This window comes from Ricinus communis, chromosome 7 (assembly GCF_019578655.1).
Source record: "Ricinus communis isolate WT05 ecotype wild-type chromosome 7, ASM1957865v1, whole genome shotgun sequence".
Classification (NCBI taxonomy): domain Eukaryota; kingdom Viridiplantae; phylum Streptophyta; class Magnoliopsida; order Malpighiales; family Euphorbiaceae; genus Ricinus; species Ricinus communis.
This window is the reverse complement of record NC_063262.1, coordinates 769762-793502: the sequence shown is the minus strand read 5'-3', so window position 1 is coordinate 793502 and position 23741 is coordinate 769762. Positions and strand designations below refer to the sequence as shown.

General features: G+C 34.9%; 3 protein-coding genes across 11 annotated transcripts; 2 read left to right on the top strand and 1 right to left on the bottom strand.

Annotated features, from left to right (window-relative positions):
• The first annotated feature begins 10298 nt into the window (after nucleotides 1-10298).
• LOC8262108 (probable protein phosphatase 2C 52) lies at nucleotides 10299-15471 on the top strand. 5 transcript variants are annotated; one of them, XM_048377484.1, is made up of 7 exons: nucleotides 10789-11696; nucleotides 12240-12761; nucleotides 12844-12921; nucleotides 13009-13191; nucleotides 13271-13388; nucleotides 13460-13701; nucleotides 14761-15471. In XM_048377484.1, exons 2-7 carry the CDS (start codon nucleotides 12501-12503, stop codon nucleotides 15229-15231), a joined length of 1353 nt encoding a protein of 450 aa, XP_048233441.1. In that variant the 5' UTR covers nucleotides 10789-11696; nucleotides 12240-12500; the 3' UTR covers nucleotides 15232-15471. The 5 variants fall into 5 exon arrangements, with proteins under 5 accessions (XP_048233439.1, XP_048233441.1, XP_048233440.1 ...); XM_048377482.1 differs by lacking the exon at nucleotides 10789-11696 and adding an exon at nucleotides 10299-10678 and having other exon boundaries at nucleotides 12844-13191; XM_048377483.1 differs by having other exon boundaries at nucleotides 10804-11561; nucleotides 12844-13191.
• A 1147-nt stretch (nucleotides 15472-16618) lies between these two features.
• LOC8262109 (putative cell wall protein) lies at nucleotides 16619-17292 on the top strand. The gene has a single exon (XM_002517915.4). It carries the CDS (start codon nucleotides 16684-16686, stop codon nucleotides 17044-17046), a length of 363 nt encoding a protein of 120 aa, XP_002517961.1. The 5' UTR covers nucleotides 16619-16683; the 3' UTR covers nucleotides 17047-17292.
• A 1083-nt stretch (nucleotides 17293-18375) lies between these two features.
• On the bottom strand, nucleotides 18376-23273 carry LOC8262110 (protein SYM1). 5 transcript variants are annotated; one of them, XM_015718542.3, is made up of 9 exons: nucleotides 22756-23272; nucleotides 22141-22281; nucleotides 21917-22030; nucleotides 21659-21832; nucleotides 21186-21301; nucleotides 20719-20800; nucleotides 20587-20646; nucleotides 19155-20393; nucleotides 18376-18620 (listed from the first exon to the last, which is right to left on the bottom strand). In XM_015718542.3, exons 1-7 carry the CDS (start codon nucleotides 23146-23148, stop codon nucleotides 20632-20634), a joined length of 1035 nt encoding a protein of 344 aa, XP_015574028.1. In that variant the 5' UTR covers nucleotides 23149-23272; the 3' UTR covers nucleotides 18376-18620; nucleotides 19155-20393; nucleotides 20587-20631. The 5 variants fall into 5 exon arrangements, with proteins under 5 accessions (XP_015574028.1, XP_048233442.1, XP_048233443.1 ...); XM_048377485.1 differs by having other exon boundaries at nucleotides 20587-20639; XM_048377486.1 differs by lacking the exon at nucleotides 21659-21832 and having other exon boundaries at nucleotides 20587-20639; nucleotides 22756-23273.
• Between the last annotated feature and the right edge of the window lie 468 nt (nucleotides 23274-23741).

Below are 23741 nucleotides of genomic sequence, written 5' to 3'. Positions count from 1 at the left end.
CTAATGAATCCTCTTTACCACTTCATACAATCTTATGCACTATCATAAACATGATATATAAAGTCTCTTAACTTCGAAACAATATAGAGACCAAAAACCCATGAAGCCCAATATAGAGTTCGTGATGGCAAAGAAAGGATTTGCCTTTTCAACTAATTAAATAGTCCGAAAACCCATGGAGCCCAATGTAGAGCCGAATCATAGCCTATCCTATCCAAAGGAGTCCTTGGAAATTGCAATCCATTCAAGAGCACATGATATATATTCTAAAACATTTCCGACGATTTAGGGGTGAAAGAGAAAGAAAAACAGAAACCAATTGTTTCTAAACTTATTTTTCCTTTTAACACCTCAATCATTCATTAAGGTTTGTGTCAATTCAGCTTCTGCAGTTTGTGTTATGCATTGCAGCATGTGTTGCCAATTACTTTATGCCATATTTATATATATGGGTAATGAAGATTCCTTTGTAAAGAAGATAAAGTTAAAGCATCAACCCTCCTTAATCATGTTATTTTGTACTGATTCATTAGTAAAATGCCAATGTTACACTAGCTTTTTCGAGCTAGGAAAACAAAACATAAACAGTAAAACTGTTCCTTCTTTCCTCTTGCCTATAAGGTAATCAGGTAACACTGAAAAGTATCATTTCAAAATCATTATCAAGTAAATATGATTAATAAAAACACTGCTTCTCCAAAGATATTATTAGACCACATTCGCATTGTGTTTAATCGATCTGCACGCAAAATTTTAATGATAATGCTGATTAGACTAGCCAGTTATCTATAAAGCTAGATATAGCATTATATTTCACAATATTCATTGTAATTTTAGAGTGGTACATACCATATGCAAATACAATGCTCCTAATTATCCTTCTTTTTATATTTTAAACTCCCGGCCACATTTTTAAGTTAATTTATTAGGGTTCCTAAAAATAATTATAAATGAGCAGAGTGTAGAATTTTGGATTGTTGAACTATGATGAGTATTTTCAATAGATTAAGAATTCTGAGTTCTTATTTACAAATGTGATGAGCATATATACTGATGCTGGTACATGTCCTAACGGCTACATTCTAAAAGGGAAAGGTAGAAGTGACCTTTCCTGCTTTGCAGAAAAGGTTGCTCCCTTTCACCCTTGGTCAGGGATGAGAAGCCTGCACAAGCAATCCAGCTTGTGCAGTCTCTGAGACCATGTCCCATGTTCTGTTTTCTTCAACACTCCCCTTCAAGCTGGGTTTATATAGGTTTATTGAACCCATCTTGCTGAGAATGGACCGATGATTCTGTTTGTCAAGAGCCTTTGTAAATATGTCTGCCAGTTGATCTTGACTTTTGATGTAAGGTGTTTCAATTTCCCCTTTTTGAACCTTTTCTCTGATGAAATGGCAATCGACTTCGATGTGCTTAGTCCTTTCATGAAACACTGGATTCGATGCTATGTGCCGGGCAGCTTGATTGTCACAAAACATTTTCATAGGCTCCTTGGTTTCTACTTTCATGTCCTTGAGAACTTGCTTTATCTAAATGAGTTCGCTAGCCGTGGATGCCATTGCACGGTATTCTGCTTCGGCGCTTGATCTAGCAACTACGCTCTATTTTTTGCTTTTCCATGTCACCAAGTTTCCTCCGACGAATACATAGAATCCAGTGGTTGACTTTCTATCACAGCTTCCAGCCCAATCAGCATCCGAGAAACCAACTGTATTAGTAGAGTTATTTCTCTTCATCCAGATTCCTTGTCCGGGTGTTCCCTTAAGGTATCTGAGGATCCGATCAATGGCTTCTAGATGGCTGGTGCGAGGAGCATGCATAAACTGACTTATCACACTAACTGCAAAAGAAATGTCAAGTCTAGTGACAGTTAAATAAATTAATTTTCCTACTAAAAGCTGATAGTGTCCTATATTGGTCAGAGGATCTCCGTCTTCTAAATTGAGTTTAATTTTGGTTTCTATTGGGGTGATAGCAGGTTTGGCTCCTATCTTGTCAGTTTCCTTTAATAGATCAATGGTATATTTCCTTTGGGATAGGAATAAACCTTTGCTGGATTTTGCTATTTCTATGCCTAGGAAGTATGATAGCTGACCTAGATCTTTAATGTCAAATTTCTTTTTTAGACTTTGTTTGACATTCTCTATCTCTGGATTATCGTTCCCGGTTATTATGATGTCATCAACATATACTAAAAGAATAATGGTGTGGGTGTGAGTGTGTCTAACGAACATGGAAGAATCAGAATCACACTTATTAAAGTTAATGCTTAATAAAAAAACAGTTGAGTTTAGCATACCATGCCCTTGGGGATTGTTTCAGGCTATAGATTGCTTTCTTGAGCTTACATACCAGGGATGAGTCTGAGTTTGACTTGTATCAAAGGGGAATGGCCATGTAAACTTCTTCTGCTAAATTTCCTTGAAGGAAGGCGTTCTTGACATCCATTTGGAATAGATTCCAGCCTTGATTGATTGCTACTGAAAGTAGGATCTGAACTGTGTTCATCTTGGCCACTGGAGCGAAAGTCTCTTGATAATCAACTCCGTAAGTTTGGGTGAAGCCTCGGGATACGAGTCTGGCTTTGTATCTATCAATAGTTCCATCACTATTAAATTTGATCTTGTATACCCATTTGCATCCCACTGGTTTTTTATTTGATAGAAGGGATACAATGCTCATGTGTCATTCTTTTCAAGGGCTAGAAGTTCTTCTTCCATAGCCTTACACCATTTGGGGTCAGCATTGGCTTCGTAAAAGTTTGTAGGTTCGGAGTGATTGGAGATCTGACATAGATAATTGCGATATTGTTTAGATACAACATTATATGAAATAAAATTCTGAATAGGATATGTCACCGTATGAGACACATAGTCTCTAAATTTCACAGGCAGTTTGGTTTGTCGACTAAAGCGTCTCAAGGCAGTTGCTTCCTCTGTGACTTCGTGAGATGGGGCTTCTTGTGAATGGTTATCTCCCCTTGAAGGAATTAGCCTTGAGATGGCAAGTGGTTGTTCCAATAGGGAACATTGATCAAAGCTGCTAAGAGAAATATCAGAGTTAAGCGGAAAAAGAGAATTAAATTCAATACTGGTAGGGTTGGTATAGTAGGACTCAGTTTCGAGGAAGGTGACATCCCGAGAGACATAGGTTTTGTGAGTCAACGGATCATAACACTTGTACCCTTTTTGGGTGGAGGAATATCCGAGGAAAAGAGTTTTAACCGAGCTCTTGTCTAGTTTGTGTTGGCGAGTGACGTGCATATAGCACACGCACCCAAAGACCCCTAGATGACCTAAGTCAATCTTTCGACCTTTGAGGACTTCCAAAGGACTCATATGATTTAAGGTGACAGAGGGTAGTCTATTAATAAGGTAAGTAGCAATTAGGAGGGCATCCAACCAAAAAATAGAAGGAACATTATGTTGGAACAAGAGAGTACGGGTGACATTGAGGAGATGGCGATTCTTTCGCTCAGAGATGCCGTTTTGCTCGGGAGTATTAACATAGGTGGTTTGATGAGTAATGCCATGTTGTTTAAAAAATGTGGAAAAATTTTGATTTATGTACTCCGTACCATTATCGGAGTGAAAAAATTTTAAATGTGCATTATACTGGTTTTTTATAAAGTGGTAAAATTCTTGAAATCGTGAGAAGACTTCATTTTTGCCTTTTAACAAATAGAGCCATGTAGTGCGAGAATAATCATCAATAAAGGTAACAAAATATCAAAAATGATTATATGAGGTAACGGGGGCAGGTCCCCAAACATCGGAATGTATTAATTCAAAAGCTTTTTTCAGACATGCTTGAGTATAAAGAAAAGGGTAGCCGAGTGTGCTTAGAAAATTTGCATACATCACAATGGCTAGAATCCAAGTTGAAACAAAATAATTTGTTGAGAACATGGTCGGAGGGATGTCCAAGTTTCTGATGCATGAGCATGTCTTGGGAGTTTTTGGTGGCTAAACATTTCTGGGGGGATCAAAAAGATAGTATAGGCCATTTTCTAGGTGTCCTTCACCAATCGTCTTCCCGGAAATTCGATCCTGAAAAATGACTGAGAATGGTGAGAAAATAACATTACAATTTAAATCAAGAGTGATCTTACCAACAGATAAAAGATTAGATTTAAATTCGGGCAAGAGTAAAATATTCGAAAGAAAGGAATTAAATAAGTTTGAGGTGCCATAACCCTGAATTTTAACTTGATTTCCATTGGCCACTATCACATGCTGGGAATCTCTGCTCTGGAATTTTTTTTATAATTTTGCAGGATCCCAAGTCATGTGATTAGTAGCACCAGAGTCAATAATCCAGGCATTTTGATTAGATGTAGTGTTATTTTTAAGTGACTGAAAATTAAATTGAACCGAACCTGATCCATCGGGTTGGGAGGGTCTGAACCCGTGGGGTTGCTGGGCCACAATATCCTGTATTTGGGCCTGGCAGGCCTGCTGAGTTGGATGGGCTTGGTAGACGGGCTGAGTGGAAGAAGGCAGATGGGCCTGAGTCAACCCTGGGCCTAGCCCAGTTGTGGATATATGGGCCAAACCTAGGCCAAGCCCAGATGAGGAAGGATGGCCTGGATCCAAAGGTTAGTAGGGCCGGGTCGAGCGGTCGAATCAGGCTTTTGAGTTGGGTCGGTGGAGCCCTATGTAACCAGGTCGTGTTTCGGGTCGTGGCGTCATATAATTTTTGGCATATGACACCCCAGCACCCACACCCCTTCTCCTAGGGTTTTCATCCCTCTTTTCTCCAATTCTTCTTCCTCCTTTCTTCCAGGCTCCCGGACCTTCCCACCCCCGTGCTGGTCGCAGCTGAGGGTGGAGGTGCCAGCAGCCGTCATGATGGTGACGGTGGTTTTTGGAATAGGCTCGGTTGTCGGTGGTTTTTGGAATCTCGTTCATCGAGTTCCTTCTTGTTTCCTCACGCTGAATCGTAGCTATTATGGCTTCGATTGAAGGCAGTTGAGGGGCGAGTAGGATCTGCGATCGCAAGCCCTCGTAGCTTGAATCCAGACCTCTCAGGTAAGTGTAAATTAGATCTTGCTCCGCTATTCTCTGTAGTTCTTCCGGATCATTTGATGGTGGGAGGTAGTTTTGTAACTCCTCCCACCTGGTTAATATTTCTGTCGAATATTCTGTGGAATTTTTGGTCCCTTGAACGATCTGGGACAGTTCCTACTTTAGCTTGAATATATGTGCGTAGTTGTTTTGATGGCCATAGAGGGTCTGTATTTTTTCTCATATTGCTCTTGATGTCTCCATAAGGATACATAGCCGAGCAATTTTACTTTCCATTGTGTTGGTGAGCATGGACATGACCAAATGGTCAGATGATTACCACTCTTCGATTTTCTCTAATTCTTCCTCTGTTGGTGCTTCTGGAATTGCTGGTTTTGGTTTTTGTTTGCTGCCTGTAATGAATTCAATTTTTTTCTGGGCACTAAGGGCAATGAAAATGGATTTTGACCACTCAAAGTAGTTGTGACTGCCCTGCAGCACAATGTTGGTGATTTTGGTGGTTTCATTGTGAGCCATTGTTTTTGAATGTCGAAATGTGAGTTTTGTGGCTTGGTAGGTGATGACTGGCTAGACCAGCTCTGATACCATGTAGAATTTTGGATTGTTGAACTATGATGAGTATTTTCAATAGATTAAGAATTATGAGTTCTTATTTACAAATGTGATGAGTATATATACTGATGCCGGTACATGTCCTAACGGCTACTTTCTGAAAGGGAAAGGTAGAAGTGACATTTCCTGCTTTGCAGGAAAGGTTGCTCCCTTTCACCCTTGGTCAGGGATGAGAAGCCTGCACAAGCAATCCAGCTTGTGCAGTCTCTGAGACCATGTCCCCTATTCTGTTTTCTTCAACACAGGGTTATTTAAACTGAGATATGCAACATTCTCGCCACAAATAGTCCTGAAACTATTATGGATGCATGTTCTATATACATTGAGAGTGCCTCTCTTGTACAAGAGGTTTTGCCTCTCAGAGATACAGTCAGTCGGGCAAACTATCTCAAGTTTGCCAAGATAGTTTGTGAGACTGACTCCTTGGGAGATTAGTTCTATTGCGCAGGATATCAGGAATGTATTTTGTTCTCTACTCTTTTGGTTTTGTCCCTACAATATGTAATAGGGTAGCAGATTGGCGTATTAAGCATGTTGATTTTGATGTTAGTCCATTGCATTCCAGATGAACTGAAAAAGCTCCTCCCGATGGATGTTAATTTGATTTAATTCAATGACTTGATCATTCTTGAAAAATATATATATATATATATATATATATATATTACCTGTTGCTATTCTTGCACGGCCCTCTAATTGGCCTGCAATGAATAAAAGGAAACACATAAAGGAAATTAAAAGAAAGAAAGGGCCTTCATATTAAACTTTATCAGTTATAAAGTTAAAGAGCACTAGCGAAACAAAGGCAAAAGTTTGTGGAAAAGATACTAACTCCTCTTATGGATTAACTCAAACAGAATAAAAAATAAGAAAATGAGAAAAAGAGGGAAAGAAGAAACAAGGAAAGTTTCTCATATTTGAACTTTTGTAAGAAAAATATAATTGAAAGGCAAAAGACAGTATGTGAAATTGAGAAGTCTGTGACAGTTTGTCCGCTACATTCACATTCACTTTTATTTTGCTTAATGTGGAAAACAGACATTCAAATGGGTTCTGATAACCTCCAAATTATTTCTTTCCAATATTATTTCAGATTTAAATTTAGATTCTTAAAAAAAGTTAAATGCTTGTCATTAAATTAAACTCTAAATAGTTTGTCGTCCGTACATATTTATAGAGATATTAGGAGAAATGCAATCAATTGCTAAAATAATCACAAATTTTAAGATTATACCATGCAAGTCGACAAACAAATAAAAAGAGAAAAAAGGGTACTAAGTGGGGGGTTTTTATTTTGAGTTAGAGAGATGTTCTAAGAGAAATGGGTAACTTGTGATCCAAGGACATGAAAGAAAGAAAGAAAGAAAGAAGAAGGAAAAGTGGCAGAACACAAACTGGCTTTGTATAGGGCATCCATGGAGATTTAATTAGGTGGCAGGGCAAAGCCAGTAATGCCTGTTTGGGACTGCCAAACACCCTCCATTTCCATCTAAGATTTGTTGAATTTGGTCAATAGTTTTTCTAGTCAATTCTCGAAATTATAGCTCCAATTGCCCATCAGATTTTCTTTTTGTAGTCAATGCTACATAAGTTTTATATTGCACTTCCAATTATGAATATTTTCCTTCTTCCTTTTCTTTTCTATCTCTTCTTTTTTGAGAAAGGAAAAAAGTGTATGTTTTTACAGTCCATATAGTCAAAAAGAAAAAAGAGATTCTAAATAAACTATGTCTATCGCGTTATTTAGTTACTGTAATCATAACAGCATATTATATAAATAATTAATCTTTTATTTTAAAAATCAAATATTATTTAGATCAATTATCTCTAATTATTATTATTAGTATTATTAAATGTATCTAAGAATGACATGGAAACATATATGAAGAATTTATTAGAATCCCACCTCTTAACTTCCCTCTCTAAGTTGGTGGAATAATAAATGAATTAGGATACATCATTCAACTTTAGCCTTATTTTTCACCAACAACCACCGACTCTACAGTTGTTCACACTATGCTTTCCCTACGCATGGAGTTCAAGATTTGGGCTCCCATCTTTCTATTATCTGGACCCAGAAAAATACTTCTTGTGATCAAATCTAACTATGAAATTAATATTAAGATATAAAATGCATAATTTCACCCATTTACCCCCACTTTTTTAGTAAGTACTATTGACATTTATATATTTGCATAACTTGGTTTTAGTAGTTACTAACTAACTCGCATACATTTTAGAATATGATCATTTTCTTTTTAAGTCAAACCCATGTGAATTAATTGATTACCCTATGATATCACCAAAATAATTGATTAAAAAGTTGAGTCCTCATCTTCCTTTTGCTACCAATAGCCTGCTAGATTATTTTTATGGCAATAAGAACAACAATTATGGAACTTAGAACATTTAAAGAGAGGGGGAAGATGGACTATAAATAAGGGGAAATTTACCTAACATTTTACAGGAAATTTAATGACTTAATTAGTTCCACAATCTTTTTAGCTAGCCCATCCACATCAACATTAGAAAGTAATACAAAACAATTGGACTTTTAAAATTAAAATAAGAAAATATATCATTACAAACTCATTTATATACATATATATATATATATATATATATATATATATATATATATATATATATATATATATATATATATATATAAGAAAAAGCAAATATAACTTTTGTGGGTGTGTTGCATGGGCATGAATGATTGTGGCATATTTGCTTCAATTAAGAGTTAAAAGACATATATGACCAGCCAGCCTATTGATATTAAGAAAAGCCCATTTAGGCCCATCGACTTTTTTCTTTTCCTTTTTTTTCTCTCCTGCCAATTTACAAATATTTGTATTAAAAAATTTAATTATAAAATTATGAATAAAAAAGGAAAAAAAAAAAGAAAAGAAAAGAAGAAGACAGCAAAGCTAACACGGAAGGTAAGTGACTTTGGGCTTTGCTACAACTTGCAAACCTTTTTCATGTTGGAGCATTTAATTAAATTTTGTTTTTTTGTTTTTTAATTTTAGTTTAGTGCCACGTCATCTGACACAAAATATGTGTCAGTTTTAGCATGCTTTTCTTTGTTTTACTGTTTTATAATGTTGAAGATGGATTTCATTTCACACTTTCTACCTTTGCGTGTACAACACATCCAATCCTTTTGGGATTAATAATTCTTAATTAACCTAAAACTGGACCATATTATGTATACTAATTGTAGATATTTTAGACTGAAATAGTTTTAATTTCATAATTATTATTATTATTATTATTTTATAGATCTTAGAGTTAGTTAATTATATAAAATATTTTAATACACTCTATGCTATTATTTATTTATTTATTAATTTATTTATGTTGAATATGTATTTTTATTTTAAAATATTTTAATAGTAGTATATAGAATTTTATAATATTAACTCACTTTTGACACAGCAAATTTCAATTTTTCTCAAATGGTAATTATAACTTTTTATCCTCTATTTTTTAGCAATCCTATTTTCTTCGCTTGTAGATCTTCAATGTAATTATTTTTTATATTTTATATTGACTCTAGTTATTCTGCTGCTAATAATATAATTAGCAGATATTTAATTATGCTTGATTATATAAAGGTTTAAATATTAATACTATTTTGATGGATATGTGTAAGATAATTAGAATTATTGGCGGATATTTAATTATGTTTGATTATATGAAAGTTTAGAATATTGATTCTATTTTTTATGGATATGTATAACACAATTACAATTATAATGGTTTTAAAACCCTCAACTCTAACAATTTGCACCATTTTAGAATACAAATTTGAATAATGATAAAAAGAATATGAAGATTTTAAGGAAATTTATATATAATCTTTTATTGCTGCAGTTTAGATAATATGAACAAAGATAAATTATACAGAGAAAATGAATCTATTAACAATTTAGATCAAAAAAAAAAATTAGTAAAATGATTTCCTTTTATATCAAATTAACTGAAATTACTTGTTAATATATTACTATTTTTGACTATTCCTAACTAACCAATTTAGATCAAATACAATAACCAATTATATAAACTTATACTGTTGCATGCATGTAATTTTTACAAAATTGAAAAAAAAAAGTATTTTTAATAAAATAAATAAGAAAAAAATTACTCATAAGATTTTGTTTCATAGGCATTAGATATAATTACAAAGAAATTTTTTTTATTTCTCATTTAATTTAAAAGTTATGTTACAATTTAACATAATATGAATTTATTTTAAATTTTTTAATATTAAAAAATTTAAAAATTAATTGTTTTAAAAAAGATTAGATGTCCGTATAAAAAATATTTTTATTTATTTATTTATTATATGGTACTGAAAGGGGATATTTTAAAAATATTTATATTTTTTTTTAGCTCTTTTCTAAGAAAACTATAATTAATTATGTTATGGATTTTATTTTTTTCTCCCAACAAATCCTTTTTTATCATTGCTTACTTTTTCTTTTTCTTTTTTTATAAGTTTTTGATTTGAAATTGAGTAATTACTTTTATAAGGAATTAAGTTAAAGGTAGTGAAATTTCTTTTTTGATGGAAGGACTGCCATGTGATGATGAGGATAATAATTTCTTGAAATGACAATATAAAGTGATGAAATATACCAAGAAGAAAGAACAGAACAGAACAGAACAGACAGATAATCTTGTCTTAAGACGACACCAAATGATTATTATTACAAACACCTCTATCAAAGTCTTTACAACTAGGAAAATCCTTAACGCGCCAAATCGTAGCGCGTTGATCTTTTTCTTTTTCTCTGCCATCATTTGCTCGGCGAGTAAGTGCCGGCCACGGGCCACCTCTCCGTCTCTCTCTCTCTAGCCACTGTAGCTTTGCTATTGTAATTAATGCGCCCAAACACACACAATCTATCTCTCTACTCTCTACTCTCTACTATTTTAATCATTCAAACCCTCTTCTTCTTATTCTCTTCTCTCCTCTTTTTCACTCTTTGTTCGTCGGCTTTTGCTGCTCTGATCCTCAAACCACTGAGGTACCCTTTTGTTTTAGCTGTTCATTTTGTTGATTTCAAGAACTGTTTTCTTTCGTTTCAGTTTTGTCTTTAATGTTGTGTCTGTGTTTGTGTTTAGGCGTCTGTCTTTGTTTGTTTAAACTTTTAAAGCAAAAGTTCGAAACACTTTTTTTTTAACTAATGCATGGCTACTGGGTTGATATGTATTAGTAGTTATAGTTTATGAAGATCTATACAGCTGATCACAAGAAGGAGCTCATTTTCTTGATTCTCGTTTGTTTGCTGAGAAAATGAAAAAGAAAGTTGTCGTCTGTAATACTTGCTTTATGAACTACTATGTATTTATTTCTAAAAATGGAAACTGCCACTTCCACTTTAACTGCTATTATAGTTATAGCGTAGAGTGATATCTGTTTTCTTGGGGCTTTTCAGCAACGTCAATTTGATTTCTGAGTTTCTCAACTCTATCTTCTATCTTCTATTTCTATTTCTTTTTTTTTTTAAACCTTTGCTACATTTCTACTTTTTCCTCTTTTCTTTTCTTTTTTCCTTAATGATAATTACGTAATAGTTACTTGACATATTGTGTTCTCTTTTTAGGCCATATTTGATTCTGTTTTGACAAAATCATGCTTTTTTTTCGTCCTTTTCTGCTTTTCTGTTTCTGCTTTATCTCTCCTTGGTTTTCTCTCCAGTGGGAATTCAAAGTTTTGTGAAAGTTTCTATCTTTCTCTCTCTGTGTGTCCTGCCCTTTGTATAATCTACTTTCAAAGTTATGGAATATATTTAAATCTTTACTTTTTTTTCCTTATGGGATGGTATACTGTTGATTTCAAAATTCTTTACTGGTTTCTTTTCCTTTATGACTTCTGCAAATTTTGAAAAGTGAAATATCTGGACAAAGGTGTGTGCTTTGCTCTATTTTCCATCCTTTTCTGGGCAACCAACTACAGATTTAAGGCTTTTTATGGGTGATACAGATTCTTAACTCTTTGTTCTAATATATCCTATGCTTCTCTTTGTGATAATCATCATAAAGGTAAGAATTTGAGAATCATCCATACATATTCCTTTTGTTGTTTTGTTTACGTATCTTAAGATTTTGCTAGTTATAAGGATACCCTTTTGTTTCCCTCTGTTTGAGGGTAAACTTAAATTTGGTTGATAGATCTCTCATTGGCATCATTTTACTTTCAATATGTATGGATGATGGACTTTTGATAAATAGAATAGTCAATAGACAGTTTTCTTGTTTTATGGTGTGTCTTTGATTTATATGCTCCTGATTTTCCTGTTTTCCTTGTCTTTGTTGGTTTTAACTTTCAAATTGTAGTTTATAGATTAAACTATATTATAATATCTATCCCACTGATGTGTCAACGTGAATCCTTGCGAAGGACAAAGGATTAGGACAGCCTTTCGAGTATATTCTATACCAAGGTCACATGGAAGATTATAAAATTACTTTTGTTTGATTTGTAGGGAGTTTCCTACGCTTGCAGCCATGTCTGTGTTCTAGCTAAGTTTGTAATATAAAATTCAATTATCTAATGTCTTATTATTGTTTTTTCTTTATGTTCAGCTGGTCTGTTTTCAATCAACATAACCCCCATCGAATTCCAATTGACCAAGATTAAAAAGATCCCACTTTTCTATACTGAGGTGTAAAGTGACCTGTGGTTTCATTGGTGGGAATCTTTGGTGTTTGGATAGCTTTTCTTTTTTTGTTTACTATCCTAGCCAATACCAGAGTTTCATCATATGAGATCTGTCCTTCCCGAAGAAGGAAAGCTTGTCCATTTATTGCACGGCTTATGTCTTCTTCATCCTGAACTTTGAGTAAATGGGGGCTTGTGTCTCTACTAGCAGTCGAAGCACTTGTAGTAGCAGGAGCAATGGAGAGAGAGTTCCCCCTCCTTGCTTGGGGATTGGATTTTGTGGGCAAAAGAAAACTAAAAGAACATTCTCTGATCATGTAGTTACACTGCAACATCTACCCTCCATACCCAACAGGATTTTCACTAATGGAAAGAGCCGAACTTCTTGTATATTTACGCAGCAGGGTCGCAAGGGCATAAACCAGGATGCAATGATCATATGGGAAGTGAGTTTCATTCTTTATATTGCAATTAGTGTGTAATAATGTGTTGAACTTAGTTGCTTAGCCAAACTTTGAATCTGTGCAGGATTTCTTGTCAGAAGATATGACTTTCTGTGGCGTCTTTGATGGCCATGGTCCACATGGCCATCTTGTTGCCCGCAAGGTGAGGGATGCCCTGCCAATAAAGTTACTATCATTCTTGCACTCTATTCAGTCCAGACAAAATGAGTCTGGTCAAACCTGTTTTAAGGGTAATTCAAAGAAATCAGATGTTGGAGACTGTGAGAAGGACGCTTCAACCGAGGATAAATTGAATTCTGTATGGAGAGAAGCATTCTTAAAGTCATACAAGGCCATGGACAAGGAACTGAGGTCCCATCCTAATTTGGACTGCTTCTGCAGTGGTAGCACTGCTGTTACTATAATAAAACAGGTATTGTAGGAAGCGCGGTCAATGGTCCTCCATTTGTTTAACTTTGTTCTTATTCTGTGAATCTATTTTTGTTTTCAAGGGTTCCAATCTTTTCATGGGATATATTGGAGACTCTCGTGCCATCATGGGATCTAAGGACAGCAATGATTCCATGGTGGCAATCCAGTTGACTGTTGATCTGAAACCTGATTTGCCAAGTAGGTACTCATATGCTAAAATAGTTAGTTCTTTTGGTGATTTTCTTCCATGCTTGAATGAAACAGTTCAGTTATCCTAATTGTTACAGGGGAAGCAGAAAGGATTAAACGATGTAAAGGTAGAGTCTTTGCTTTGCAAGATGAGCCTGAAGTGCCAAGAGTTTGGTTGCCATTTGATGATGCCCCTGGCCTGGCAATGGCACGAGCATTTGGAGACTTCTGTTTAAAGGAATATGGGGTGATCTCAATACCTGAATTCTCACACCGCCTACTTACCGAGAGAGATCAATTCCTTGTTCTTGCCTCGGATGGGGTATGATCTTCATCCCTGATTTTTCCTTATTATATCCTTCTCAATTTGGTAACAGAAAATTGAAATTCTTTAATAGTCACAGCTGATTTCAATGATGATATTAAGGTTGATTACTAATTCAACGTCTTCTTGCTATGATCTGTAATGTGCATAATAAGAAAATAAAATAATGCATGTGTGATGCTACTGTGGCCAAAGAAAGCTTTTATTGATAAGTTTATTGGAAGCCATATCACTGCCACAGGCTCAATGCAGTTACCAAATTTTATGCTGGCTTGTCTGAACAATTTGCACTTCAGTTGACTGCAGTAATCGAATTATTGCTGTAATCCACGATAGGTGTCAGAAACTTACTCGAGTAATGCTGACTCATGTTTTTGACTTCATTTTATGTTTCAGTTTTATGCACTTGAATATTTGAGTTGAAATGAGTAGCTTAATATTTCCTGTTTTGTCATTTTTTTTAATAGCAGCTATTCTATTTCTGCTCTGTGGGTGCTCTGGATTGCATACAAGACTTGAGAACTAATTCAACTCCATAAAACATCCAAAAATCATCTGAACGAGTCCTAAGAAATATTTTGAGTAGAAGATAGGTCTGTGCTGCAAGGGAACACAAAAATCCTGCCTAGACTGTTCAGATCTCATCATAAATGTAAAGCAATGATGGAAAATTATTGAATGTAGAATTTCGTAATAGTAGTAGTGATCATTGCACAAGTAGCGATCATTGCACACAGTGGTAGAACAAGAATTATTATAGGACCTCAAAATAATAGCATTTATCTTTTAATCTTACGATTTAGATAACATTTCCAGCTGTGCATGCTTTAGAATGACGTATATTAGAAATGGTTTGTGCATGAGTTTGATAAGTTGCAGCCCATTGTGTTTTCTTGTGTTTATTAAGTCGGTGTTTGATTGTCAGGTGTCAGTTTAGTTCTCAGTTAGACCAAAATCTACTACTCACTAATGTGTGAACAAGTGAGTCCTGTGTTTATTATATTATTTTCTATCTCTCATCTGCTTGTGTTAGCTCCTAAGTTTATGATGCTACAGGTTTGGGATGTTTTGAGCAATGAAGAGGTGGTTGAGATTGTATCTTCAGCTCCAACACGGTCATCAGCTGCTCGAATCTTGGTGGACTCAGCTGCTCGTGAATGGAAGCTAAAATATCCAACTTCGAAGATGGATGACTGTGCAGTAGTTTGTTTATTTTTGGATGGGAAAATGGACTCAGAATCTGATTACGAAGAACAAGGCTTTTCTTCTGCAACCCTTCAGAGCAATCATTCTGGTAATGCAATTGAATCAGATGATGGCCAGAAGTCAGAGCCATGTTTGCAAAGGAATTTTACTGTCAGATCATCTGAAGAAAATGATAGTTACGGAAACCTAACAGTTGAAGTTGAGGGGAATGGGGATGTAGCTGCTGGTGAAGATCAGAGTTGGTCAGGTTTGGAAGGTGTCACGCGAGTGAATTCACTTGTTCAACTTCCAAGATTTTCTGAGGAAAGACCAAACCCATAATTTTGCTGTATCTATAGAAGCTGGAATGGGATTGACCTAATTGTACTATTTTGGCTTTTGAGCTTTACCATATTTAGGGAAATTCCAGGGCTGGCGGCACTATTGGAAATTTATGCTGGTAAATTGTATTGCCAGAGCCTTTTGTTGCTGTACCTCACAGAAATGCAGCAAAAACAGCTTTCATTAATGAATTGAACTGAACCAATATAGTTGTGTTAATATGATATCATTTTGTCCCAATTCTGATTCTGCTCGTGTTTTAGTAAACTAATGCAGAACCGAATTCCTGATGAGATTTGGTGTCAGACTCTCAAAGAGCTTTATATTAAAGAGATTGCAAGACAATGGAGATGAAAACTTGAGGTGGATAATCTAATGAATCATTTTAGAAGTTTAGTCCTTCATCATTTGTATGGTTATATAAAAAGGAAAAATGGAAAAGAATGCGGTCACAAGGAACATGTACTGTCAAACTGTTTATGTCAAGAAGTATGGTTGCCTTCAGACCCTTTACAGGTAATACCAATCTGATGGTTGGGAGGAAAGCCAAATTAGCATATGAAGAATCTTTGAAAAGTTAAAAAAGACTTTAGCCTAATTGCTAAGGCCATGTTTGACAACTTTGTAGGCATTTCTTTTGCTACTATAAAGCATAAATAAAAAAAAAAACAGAGAATGTAAAAATAAAACAAGCTAACAAAAGAAAATGACTAAATTTTCTGATGGTACATTCTCGTCATTTATCTTCCCATCTGCCCACATTAAAACAAATGCCTATGTAAATCACACTTGTCGACCAAGTCTATGTTGCTTTCGGAAGGAAAAATAGTATTTATTGGTCGCTAAAGTTGGTATGGAGCACATTTACCAAACAAATACAGGATCAATTTATTAGCCGAAAGAATTGGTGATAACAAGATTAAAGTAAAAGCAGTAGAAGATTAAGTTTAAGCTCAATACTTTTGCCACTTAAAGCACCTTGCATTTCAACTATCAAACTAGCACATCCAAGTTTTTGTCATCTTAACAAGCACATCAAGCCATTAACTAACAGAGGCTATCAACTAACGAAGGCCTACTATACATAAAGCAAAATCTTTTCTGAAAACGATGCATTATCAACTAACGAAGGCCTACTATGCCCATAAACCTGTAATTACTTTGGTCTTTTACAGGAAAACAACGGTTTAGCTCCTTGCAAACAATCACTTAAAACACTTAAAGATTCCATTTATGGATATATTCTGTGATCATCTCTCTCCCTCTATGCTTGCATGCATTTATTTCAGAATTATATATTGAACCAAACAGAAACATGCATGCCACTAAATCACCGCCAAAAAGCTTACCAAACTCATTGGACTATGAAGTATATAAGAAGAACAACTCTCCTCCTAGGTCATCACCAAATACCCCTAGCTATCACTGCCACTGTTCATTTACAGAGTTATAATGGCTTACACAACCAAGCTGTCTCTTCTTGCTCTCATTGTCTTGCTCGCAGTATCTGGGCAAGCACTAGCAGGGCGCCAGCTTCCCCTGAATTCCAAGGATATTGATGTGAAACAGCCTGAATTCTTGTTCAAATCTGACCGTAGCTTTCTTATTCCAGGCATTGGACGAGTGCTAGTGCCGCCACACCCATACCTTAGCATTCCACACCCACACCTTAGCATTCCTTCCTACAGTCCACCTGCTAGCATCGGTGGCGGCAGTTACATTCCAGGTGGAGATGACACATTTGTCCCAAATCCTGGGTTTGAAACTCCAAATCCTGGCAGAGCTGGTTCTGTTCCAGCACCTGCTCATCCTTGAGCGTGTACTGCTGCTACTTTATAGTAGCAGCTAGCATCATTGCTAGATGCATGTTTGTCATTCCATGTTAGTAGTAGTAGTAGTAGCTTATTGTTGTTGTACGGAGGTCCAGTCTGTTATGTTGCCTCCACAAATAAATGGTGTTTGAATTACTTGTTCATGTCTAGTATAAGAATGCAACCTTGAACTCGTCCTGTTTCCTTTCTCGAGATATAAGAATGCTGCTGGATAGCAGACTTTTTGTTCTGGTCCCTATTCTAAACACAAGTGCAGGTGGATGATATCAAAAGAACCTAAATCCAACTTCAAAACTTAATTGAACAATCTATAGATTACATCGCTCAAATGTCTAATTATCCGACATATGGAATGAATGGACTCATTTGATTCCTTTCACAGGTTTGAATCTTCCCGTGTGCCTATAATAAGCTCAGAAGTAACTGAAAACCCATCATCCATTCGCCTTGAACTTTCACATCATGCAACATAAAAGGAGCAAGCAAACAATCAAAGCTAATAAGTATGCTGCATGAGACCATTAATGACATGCATATCACCATCAATTATTTATTTGTGTTCATAAAACCAATGGTACACTTCAATAATTATAATTAAAAGACATGACTGTGTCTAAAAGACCACTGAAATGTGTGTAGTTGTCCCCAAATCCATTTGTTCCCACTGTGGCCAACTTATGATTAGATAATGCAACTTTATCTAATTCTCTAATAATAGGTGTTTTCATCCAAGCTAATAAATTTTGATTGCTGTCACCATTATACAATATTAACATTCATATGTTCCTCATATCAGTACCATCTATATGTTCCTACTATAAGCTAATTCTCCCATTTTTGCACAAGTCTTCATTGTATACATGCTTATGTGCATGCTAGTTATCAGCCACGATCCAGTGACTAACAATTCAATGTGATGAGAGGTTATCTTCAGATAGATGCAGTTCTATTTACATATTTCCTCGACTGATCCTTTGTGAAATCAACGGATCATAGTCTGGTAGATATGCCCCACCCCAAGACAAACTGTTACAGGGTTAGAAGGCAGGAGTTTTTCGCTCCTAGCTGGAAAATCAACTCTAATCATAAAATTTACAAAACCATATAATATCCTAGAGTAAGCTTTCAATAAATTGCTACTGGGAAAAAAAAAACTCCAACCAACACATTGCCTTCAATGTTGCAAGTTTTCAGTAATTAACCGAGTATTTTTGGGAAGCCTAAGCACCCGGAATAAGAGGTTACAAAGATTTTATTAATATTTTAATTTATTTTTGTCAAAGGTAAACCAACAATCAAGTTGAAGATCATCTAAAATGGAACATCTCAAATTTCATTCACAAATTGAAAACAAGTTTCTATTTATCATAACATACACACACAAAGTTGATCTCCGATAGCAGAAAGAATACAGAAATGTTTTCTCTTATACAGAAAGCACATATTTTGTCACCCTGAAGAAAAATGTTGACTTTCTAGAAACACTTTCCTAGCAAAGCTAATACCTGCGAAGGCTCCTGAGTTGGAACTTCCAATCAGAGATCTGGATGTTTCATCCTGCAGAATCAAAAAGACATTTCCAGGTGAGTAACCTAATACTTGGTGCTAAACCAACTCTTCATCAGAAATTGCACATAACAAACAAAACCAACCACACACCGTTGCCCCTAAACAACTATAACGTAAGAATTTAACCATCCATGAGAGGCCCCACAAATCACAACCAATGAATCATCTAATCTTCTTTTGAGTCAGACCACATGACCACAATGATTCAAGAACCTGTGATGTAATTACCTGAACTACCCCAGGACCACTCTAGGCTTGACAATAAATCACCAGCACAAGACTAATGAAATCTTGGGAGTTGTATAGTTCCAACTCCCACCCATTATAACAAAGAAAAAACAAAACCAGGTCCATGAACTGATTTGTATCAAATGCTAATCATCAAAATAAGATGAAGAAATTATAATTCATGTCTACAAGAAATAAACTACTACTGAAGAGAAAAACTTCTTGACAAATTAATAAAATACAGGGAAACCAAAAGAAAAAAAAAAAAAAAAAGGACATGATATGGAGAATTACCTGAAAAGAAATCAAAAGCCAACAATCTTGAAAAGAATGAAGCAAAGGAATACAATAAAGATAAAGAGAAATAAGTAATCAACAAAAACAAAGAACTTTGTTGACCCATGATTTCTTTTGCTTTGGCTTTTGATTTTGTTAATGTTTTGCTTTGGTTCGTGATCTGTTGATTCTAGTTTGGCCATTTTTCCCTTTTCTGCATAAAAACAAAAGCTTTTCGTGGGAGGGATATCGAATCTAGGGTTCGATTGTAAGATGGAATTTGGGGATCTGAAAGCTTTCTTCTTTTCTTTGATTCCGTTAAAAAAAGGGTCTGTTTTTGCAATATTGTTATTGTATCCCGCGCTTTTTCTGTCCAAGTATTACTTGCTTTCATTTTAGCCCGCCCCTTCTTTTCAATTTTATTTCAGATTTTTTTATTCACAAATTAAAGTTTTTTAACTTTTAAAAATAAATTTTGCCCTAATTCATGCAGAAAGATTTTAATATATGAAATTATAATGGTAATGCAGTTATGAGACAAAGACTAATAATCAGATCTTACGAAAAAAGTCTTGTGTTATTGTGCTTGTATTATTATTATTATTTTTTCTTTTCTAAATTTTATTCGAGCTCAACATCTGGTGGGTGACACAATTAAAAAGTCATAAATTTCCAATAATATTAATTGGATGATAAATAAAAAAATAAAAAATTTCATAAGTAAAAATATCAACTATATCACTGTTATTGGTGGACCATTAGAGCACTCTGCTTGTATCACTAAAACTCCATTGCTATAGAAAAAAAAAAGGAACTAATTTTGGCCTGAGACTCCTGACCTCACTGCCCAGTTACATGAAAAATGCAGATTCCACGATCGAATGCTCTATTTATTACCAATCGTTGCACTTGTTCAAGAAGAGAGCTGGTTTATATTGAGAAAACTGCATAATCTCACACAGGACAGGATCTTAGAGAAGTGAACACTCAAGTCTCGTATACATTCTTCCTTGGTAGCATGACTTAATACATGAATGAGGTAATATTGACAGTAATAGTGTACCCTGCTATTAAGATAAGGTACAAATTTCTTCTGATACAAGTCCACGCATTATCTGATTACCCTGCTTACATGCGTACTATTGCTGGGGAAATATGTTCAGCTTCAAGAAGCAGAAAGCTGGCCATGGTTGAATCTATTGACAACAATATCAAATCCTTCCTGCTGATTTATGATCTTCCTCGATCCATTTATTCCTGAAAGATGACTTGAGAAATGAGCAAATTTGGGAAATTATTTAAAGCGTGCACACATGTTCAGCCGGGTTAATCATTTATTTCCCTTGTAGGTTTTCTGTTCTCATCGAGTTATCTATAACGAGACTGACAATCAAGTAAAACCATTTTCTTTCTGAATACTGCAGCAGTCATACCATATAGGTTTAATTACCAGGTACAGGATTAGGAGGAACAATACGTCAGAGTGATGTCCCACTTAACTGGCTATTTCCTGTAACATGTTTGTGATTGCAACGAATATTCCCAAATAACTAACCCAAAAGAAAGTTTAGCCGTAGTGTACCTCAGTATGATTGCTTGAAGATTTGGAGGTTGCTTCTATTGTTGCCTCAGAAGTCCGAGCTTCTGATTTCTCATTTGAGTAACTAGGGAAAAAAGAAAGAACTTAGTCATAATCAATGAATAGTGAAACATTTTGAGACATTAGCAGATGTAACAAGCATTTGCAAGAAGATGAAATTTAGAAGCCTAGAACTTTTCTCTATGGTTCTTACAAGAAATTTGATTCAATGCCAAATTTGGTATCCAAGAATGAACAGGACAAGACAAATGCATCAAAATAAAAATAAACATAAAAGAAAATGATAAAATCGAACCCCAAATAAATCTCCCAACAACACAAAAAGTCAGAGAGAATAACCATGCCAAGGGTCTAATTGTTGGCACTTGGCACATGAGAGTTAAAAATATTATTTCCTTATATCTTTTCGGGAAGAGAGTGTGTGCAGGATTAAGACATTAGACACTCACGTAGAGAGTATGGTAACCCATATGAGCTCCACGCAGTCCACCCAAAGAAGTCTTTGTTCCACAGGGATAACACCATATGTGATCAAGTGAGAAAATGGCCAAAGCTTCCATCCTGCCTGCCAAGGAATTCAACAAAAGAGTTTGCAATCAGATACTACAAATCAATTCTTAGTTTGGATATCTTGAAATATAACTGCCTCAGTGACAATGGAGTACATCAGCTTACAGTATAGACTTCAAGATGGGGTTTCTCCATCTTATATTCTCTTTTTCTTATTAATCAGACATGATTTCTTTAGAATCCGAAAAACAAGTAAACATACTTCAAAATATGAGTTTTACATTTCATTCTAAGCCAGTAAATCTATGCATGCATTTTGTCATAAAACAAATCTTCATATAATAAAATGCATTACAATCATGTGAAATGCCATCGCTCATTGTGTATACAAAAATCAAAATGATTTTCTTACAGTCAACATTGGCCAAAATGTTGCTGTCAGCTCACTAAATATATTGGCTGGAGACTCAAAACGCAGGAAACCCAACACCAGAAAATAGATGCTGTTCCAAATTGCTGCCCAGACTGTTTGGTCAAAGGCAACCTTGGCAGGGACCACCCACCAATCTTCAAAAGGAAAAAGAGCCTAAAATCAAAGTAAGCAATTTTATCCATCCATATTAATGAGGAAATCCCAGAAAGCAAGCAAAATGTGAACCATAATTAATACCTCGCAGAATTGGTAGTAATAATGAGAAAGAGATCCATGAAGAGTAAACCCAACAAGACCTGATCTAAACATGCGTGTCCGATCAAACTCAAAAATCGGCTTTCCTTCATAGCACTGCACGTTCAGATGTATATGACTTGCGGAATATGAAAAACAAGTAGATAGCTCTGCCAAGTCACGGACGAAGAGAGAAAAAAAAGAAAGAAAGAGAAAAGCGGACTTACTTGTGCAATCCAATCTCCTATAGAGTACACAATCCCACTAATAGCCATTTTTGTTAAAACTGGGTTTGACTTGAGAGCTTGTTCATATGCAATCCAATTGTGTTCAGGTACATACCTTAATACCTCATAAAGGGTCCATCCCTGAGAATTTGATAACAGTATCAGACAAGTCCTAAGCTACAACTAGAAAGATAAAAAATGTTCACTGCTGATTGGATTTGCAAAGGGATCATTCTCAATCCTAAAGTTCAGATATTCTCTCACATTAGTCATAATGCGTCCCATATTCTTAGAAGGAACTTATAATATGCTTTATAATAATCAGCTCAACTTCACAAAAATAGATTTTGACAAGAAGAGGCTGTAAAACCTCCAAAAATAACAAATTCAACCAGAGAAACAGCAGAATTGAGCAATTGATGAAAGAAACAAGATTAATGAGAAGAACAAAAAAAAATATATATATTCAACCAGAGAAACAGCATAATTTAGGGTGTAAAAAAAAAAAAAATTCTCATGCAAACCATAAAAAGATAACAACAAATACTCATATCCTAAAAATAAGCAAAACTAAATAAAATAGAACACAATTTGAAATTTATAAACGTGACTTACATGCCAATAATCATGATCAATAGTGAGCAACTTACTAACAGCAAGAGTCCCAAAACCCAAAACAATACTAGCATTAATTGCTCTAGTCATTAACTTCTCTTTGTCGTTATTATCACCTCCTCCTTTCTCTTCAACAGAAGAAGATGGGAGAGCCTCAAAATCTTTAGACCCATTAACAAATAAAGGATTTCCTTGGTATTTTGAAGTGCTATCCTTCACTGGAGCCACTTCCCTGTCCTCTGTGACAGACCCAATAGCCCATCTCTTTGTGTATTTATTTTTCGATGATTTGGGTTTTGCGGTGGAAAGGAGAAGAGAAGAGGAGTTGGGTTGATGGGACTGTCTAATGGGTGTAAGGAGTTTGTGAGAGGTGAAATTGTTAAGAGTTGCCATGGACGATGCTCAATTGGTATGGTTTTGGAAAAGAGAGCTCCGATTGGTGCCTACTGTCGAGCGTCTACTTTTCTTCCCCTCTAGACACTTGCAAAAGGCGTTTAGATTTTTGTTTTACTAAAATGTTTTTATTTCGAGTTGTTTTTGAGAAAAATAAAAATATATATTAAAATTTAAATAAAAATAAAACAGAAGCCACATTATTATTATGTAAAACATATAGTTTAATTCTTAAATTTTACTAATTTAATTATTATTTTAGTTTATAACATTTTATAATGAAAATATTTTTATTTATTTATATTGTAAAATGAATACAGAATTACATGTTTAAAGATAAAAGGAATGTAAAAAGATATAAATTGAATTAAAGGTCAAGTCGATAAGATTTAAAAATAAAAATTATGAATTAAGCTTTATTATTATTATATGTGGGGAGGTTCCTCCTGTTTGAGCAAGTGCTGAATTCTTGCTGAAACAATCAAATTGAAGAATGTATGGCCTTAAGGATTGAGGCTCTGATTCCAGCATCTAATAATTTAAATACATTTCTTGAATTATTGAACCTTGGAAATGTGAATCATTGATTCCGT

What these genes read in the sequence shown, in the direction of transcription:
- LOC8262109 (XM_002517915.4), top strand. Translation starts at nt 16,684, where the DNA reads ATGGCTTACACAACCAAGCTGTCTCTTCTTGCTCTCATTGTCTTGCTC.
- LOC8262110 (XM_048377485.1), bottom strand. Translation starts at nt 23,148, where the DNA reads ATGGCAACTCTTAACAATTTCACCTCTCACAAACTCCTTACACCCATT. An exon ending in ATTACTACCAATTCTGCGAG is followed by an intron (nt 21,833 to 21,916) that starts GTATTAATTATG and finishes CTTTGATTTTAG; the next exon opens with GCTCTTTTTCCTTTTGAAGA. An exon ending in CATTTTGGCCAATGTTGACT is followed by an intron (nt 21,302 to 21,658) that starts GTAAGAAAATCA and finishes ATTCCTTGGCAG; the next exon opens with GCAGGATGGAAGCTTTGGCC.
- LOC8262108 (XM_048377482.1), top strand. Translation starts at nt 12,501, where the DNA reads ATGGGGGCTTGTGTCTCTACTAGCAGTCGAAGCACTTGTAGTAGCAGG. An exon ending in ATGCAATGATCATATGGGAA is followed by an intron (nt 12,762 to 12,843) that starts GTGAGTTTCATT and finishes GAATCTGTGCAG; the next exon opens with GATTTCTTGTCAGAAGATAT. An exon ending in CTGTTACTATAATAAAACAG is followed by an intron (nt 13,192 to 13,270) that starts GTATTGTAGGAA and finishes TTTGTTTTCAAG; the next exon opens with GGTTCCAATCTTTTCATGGG.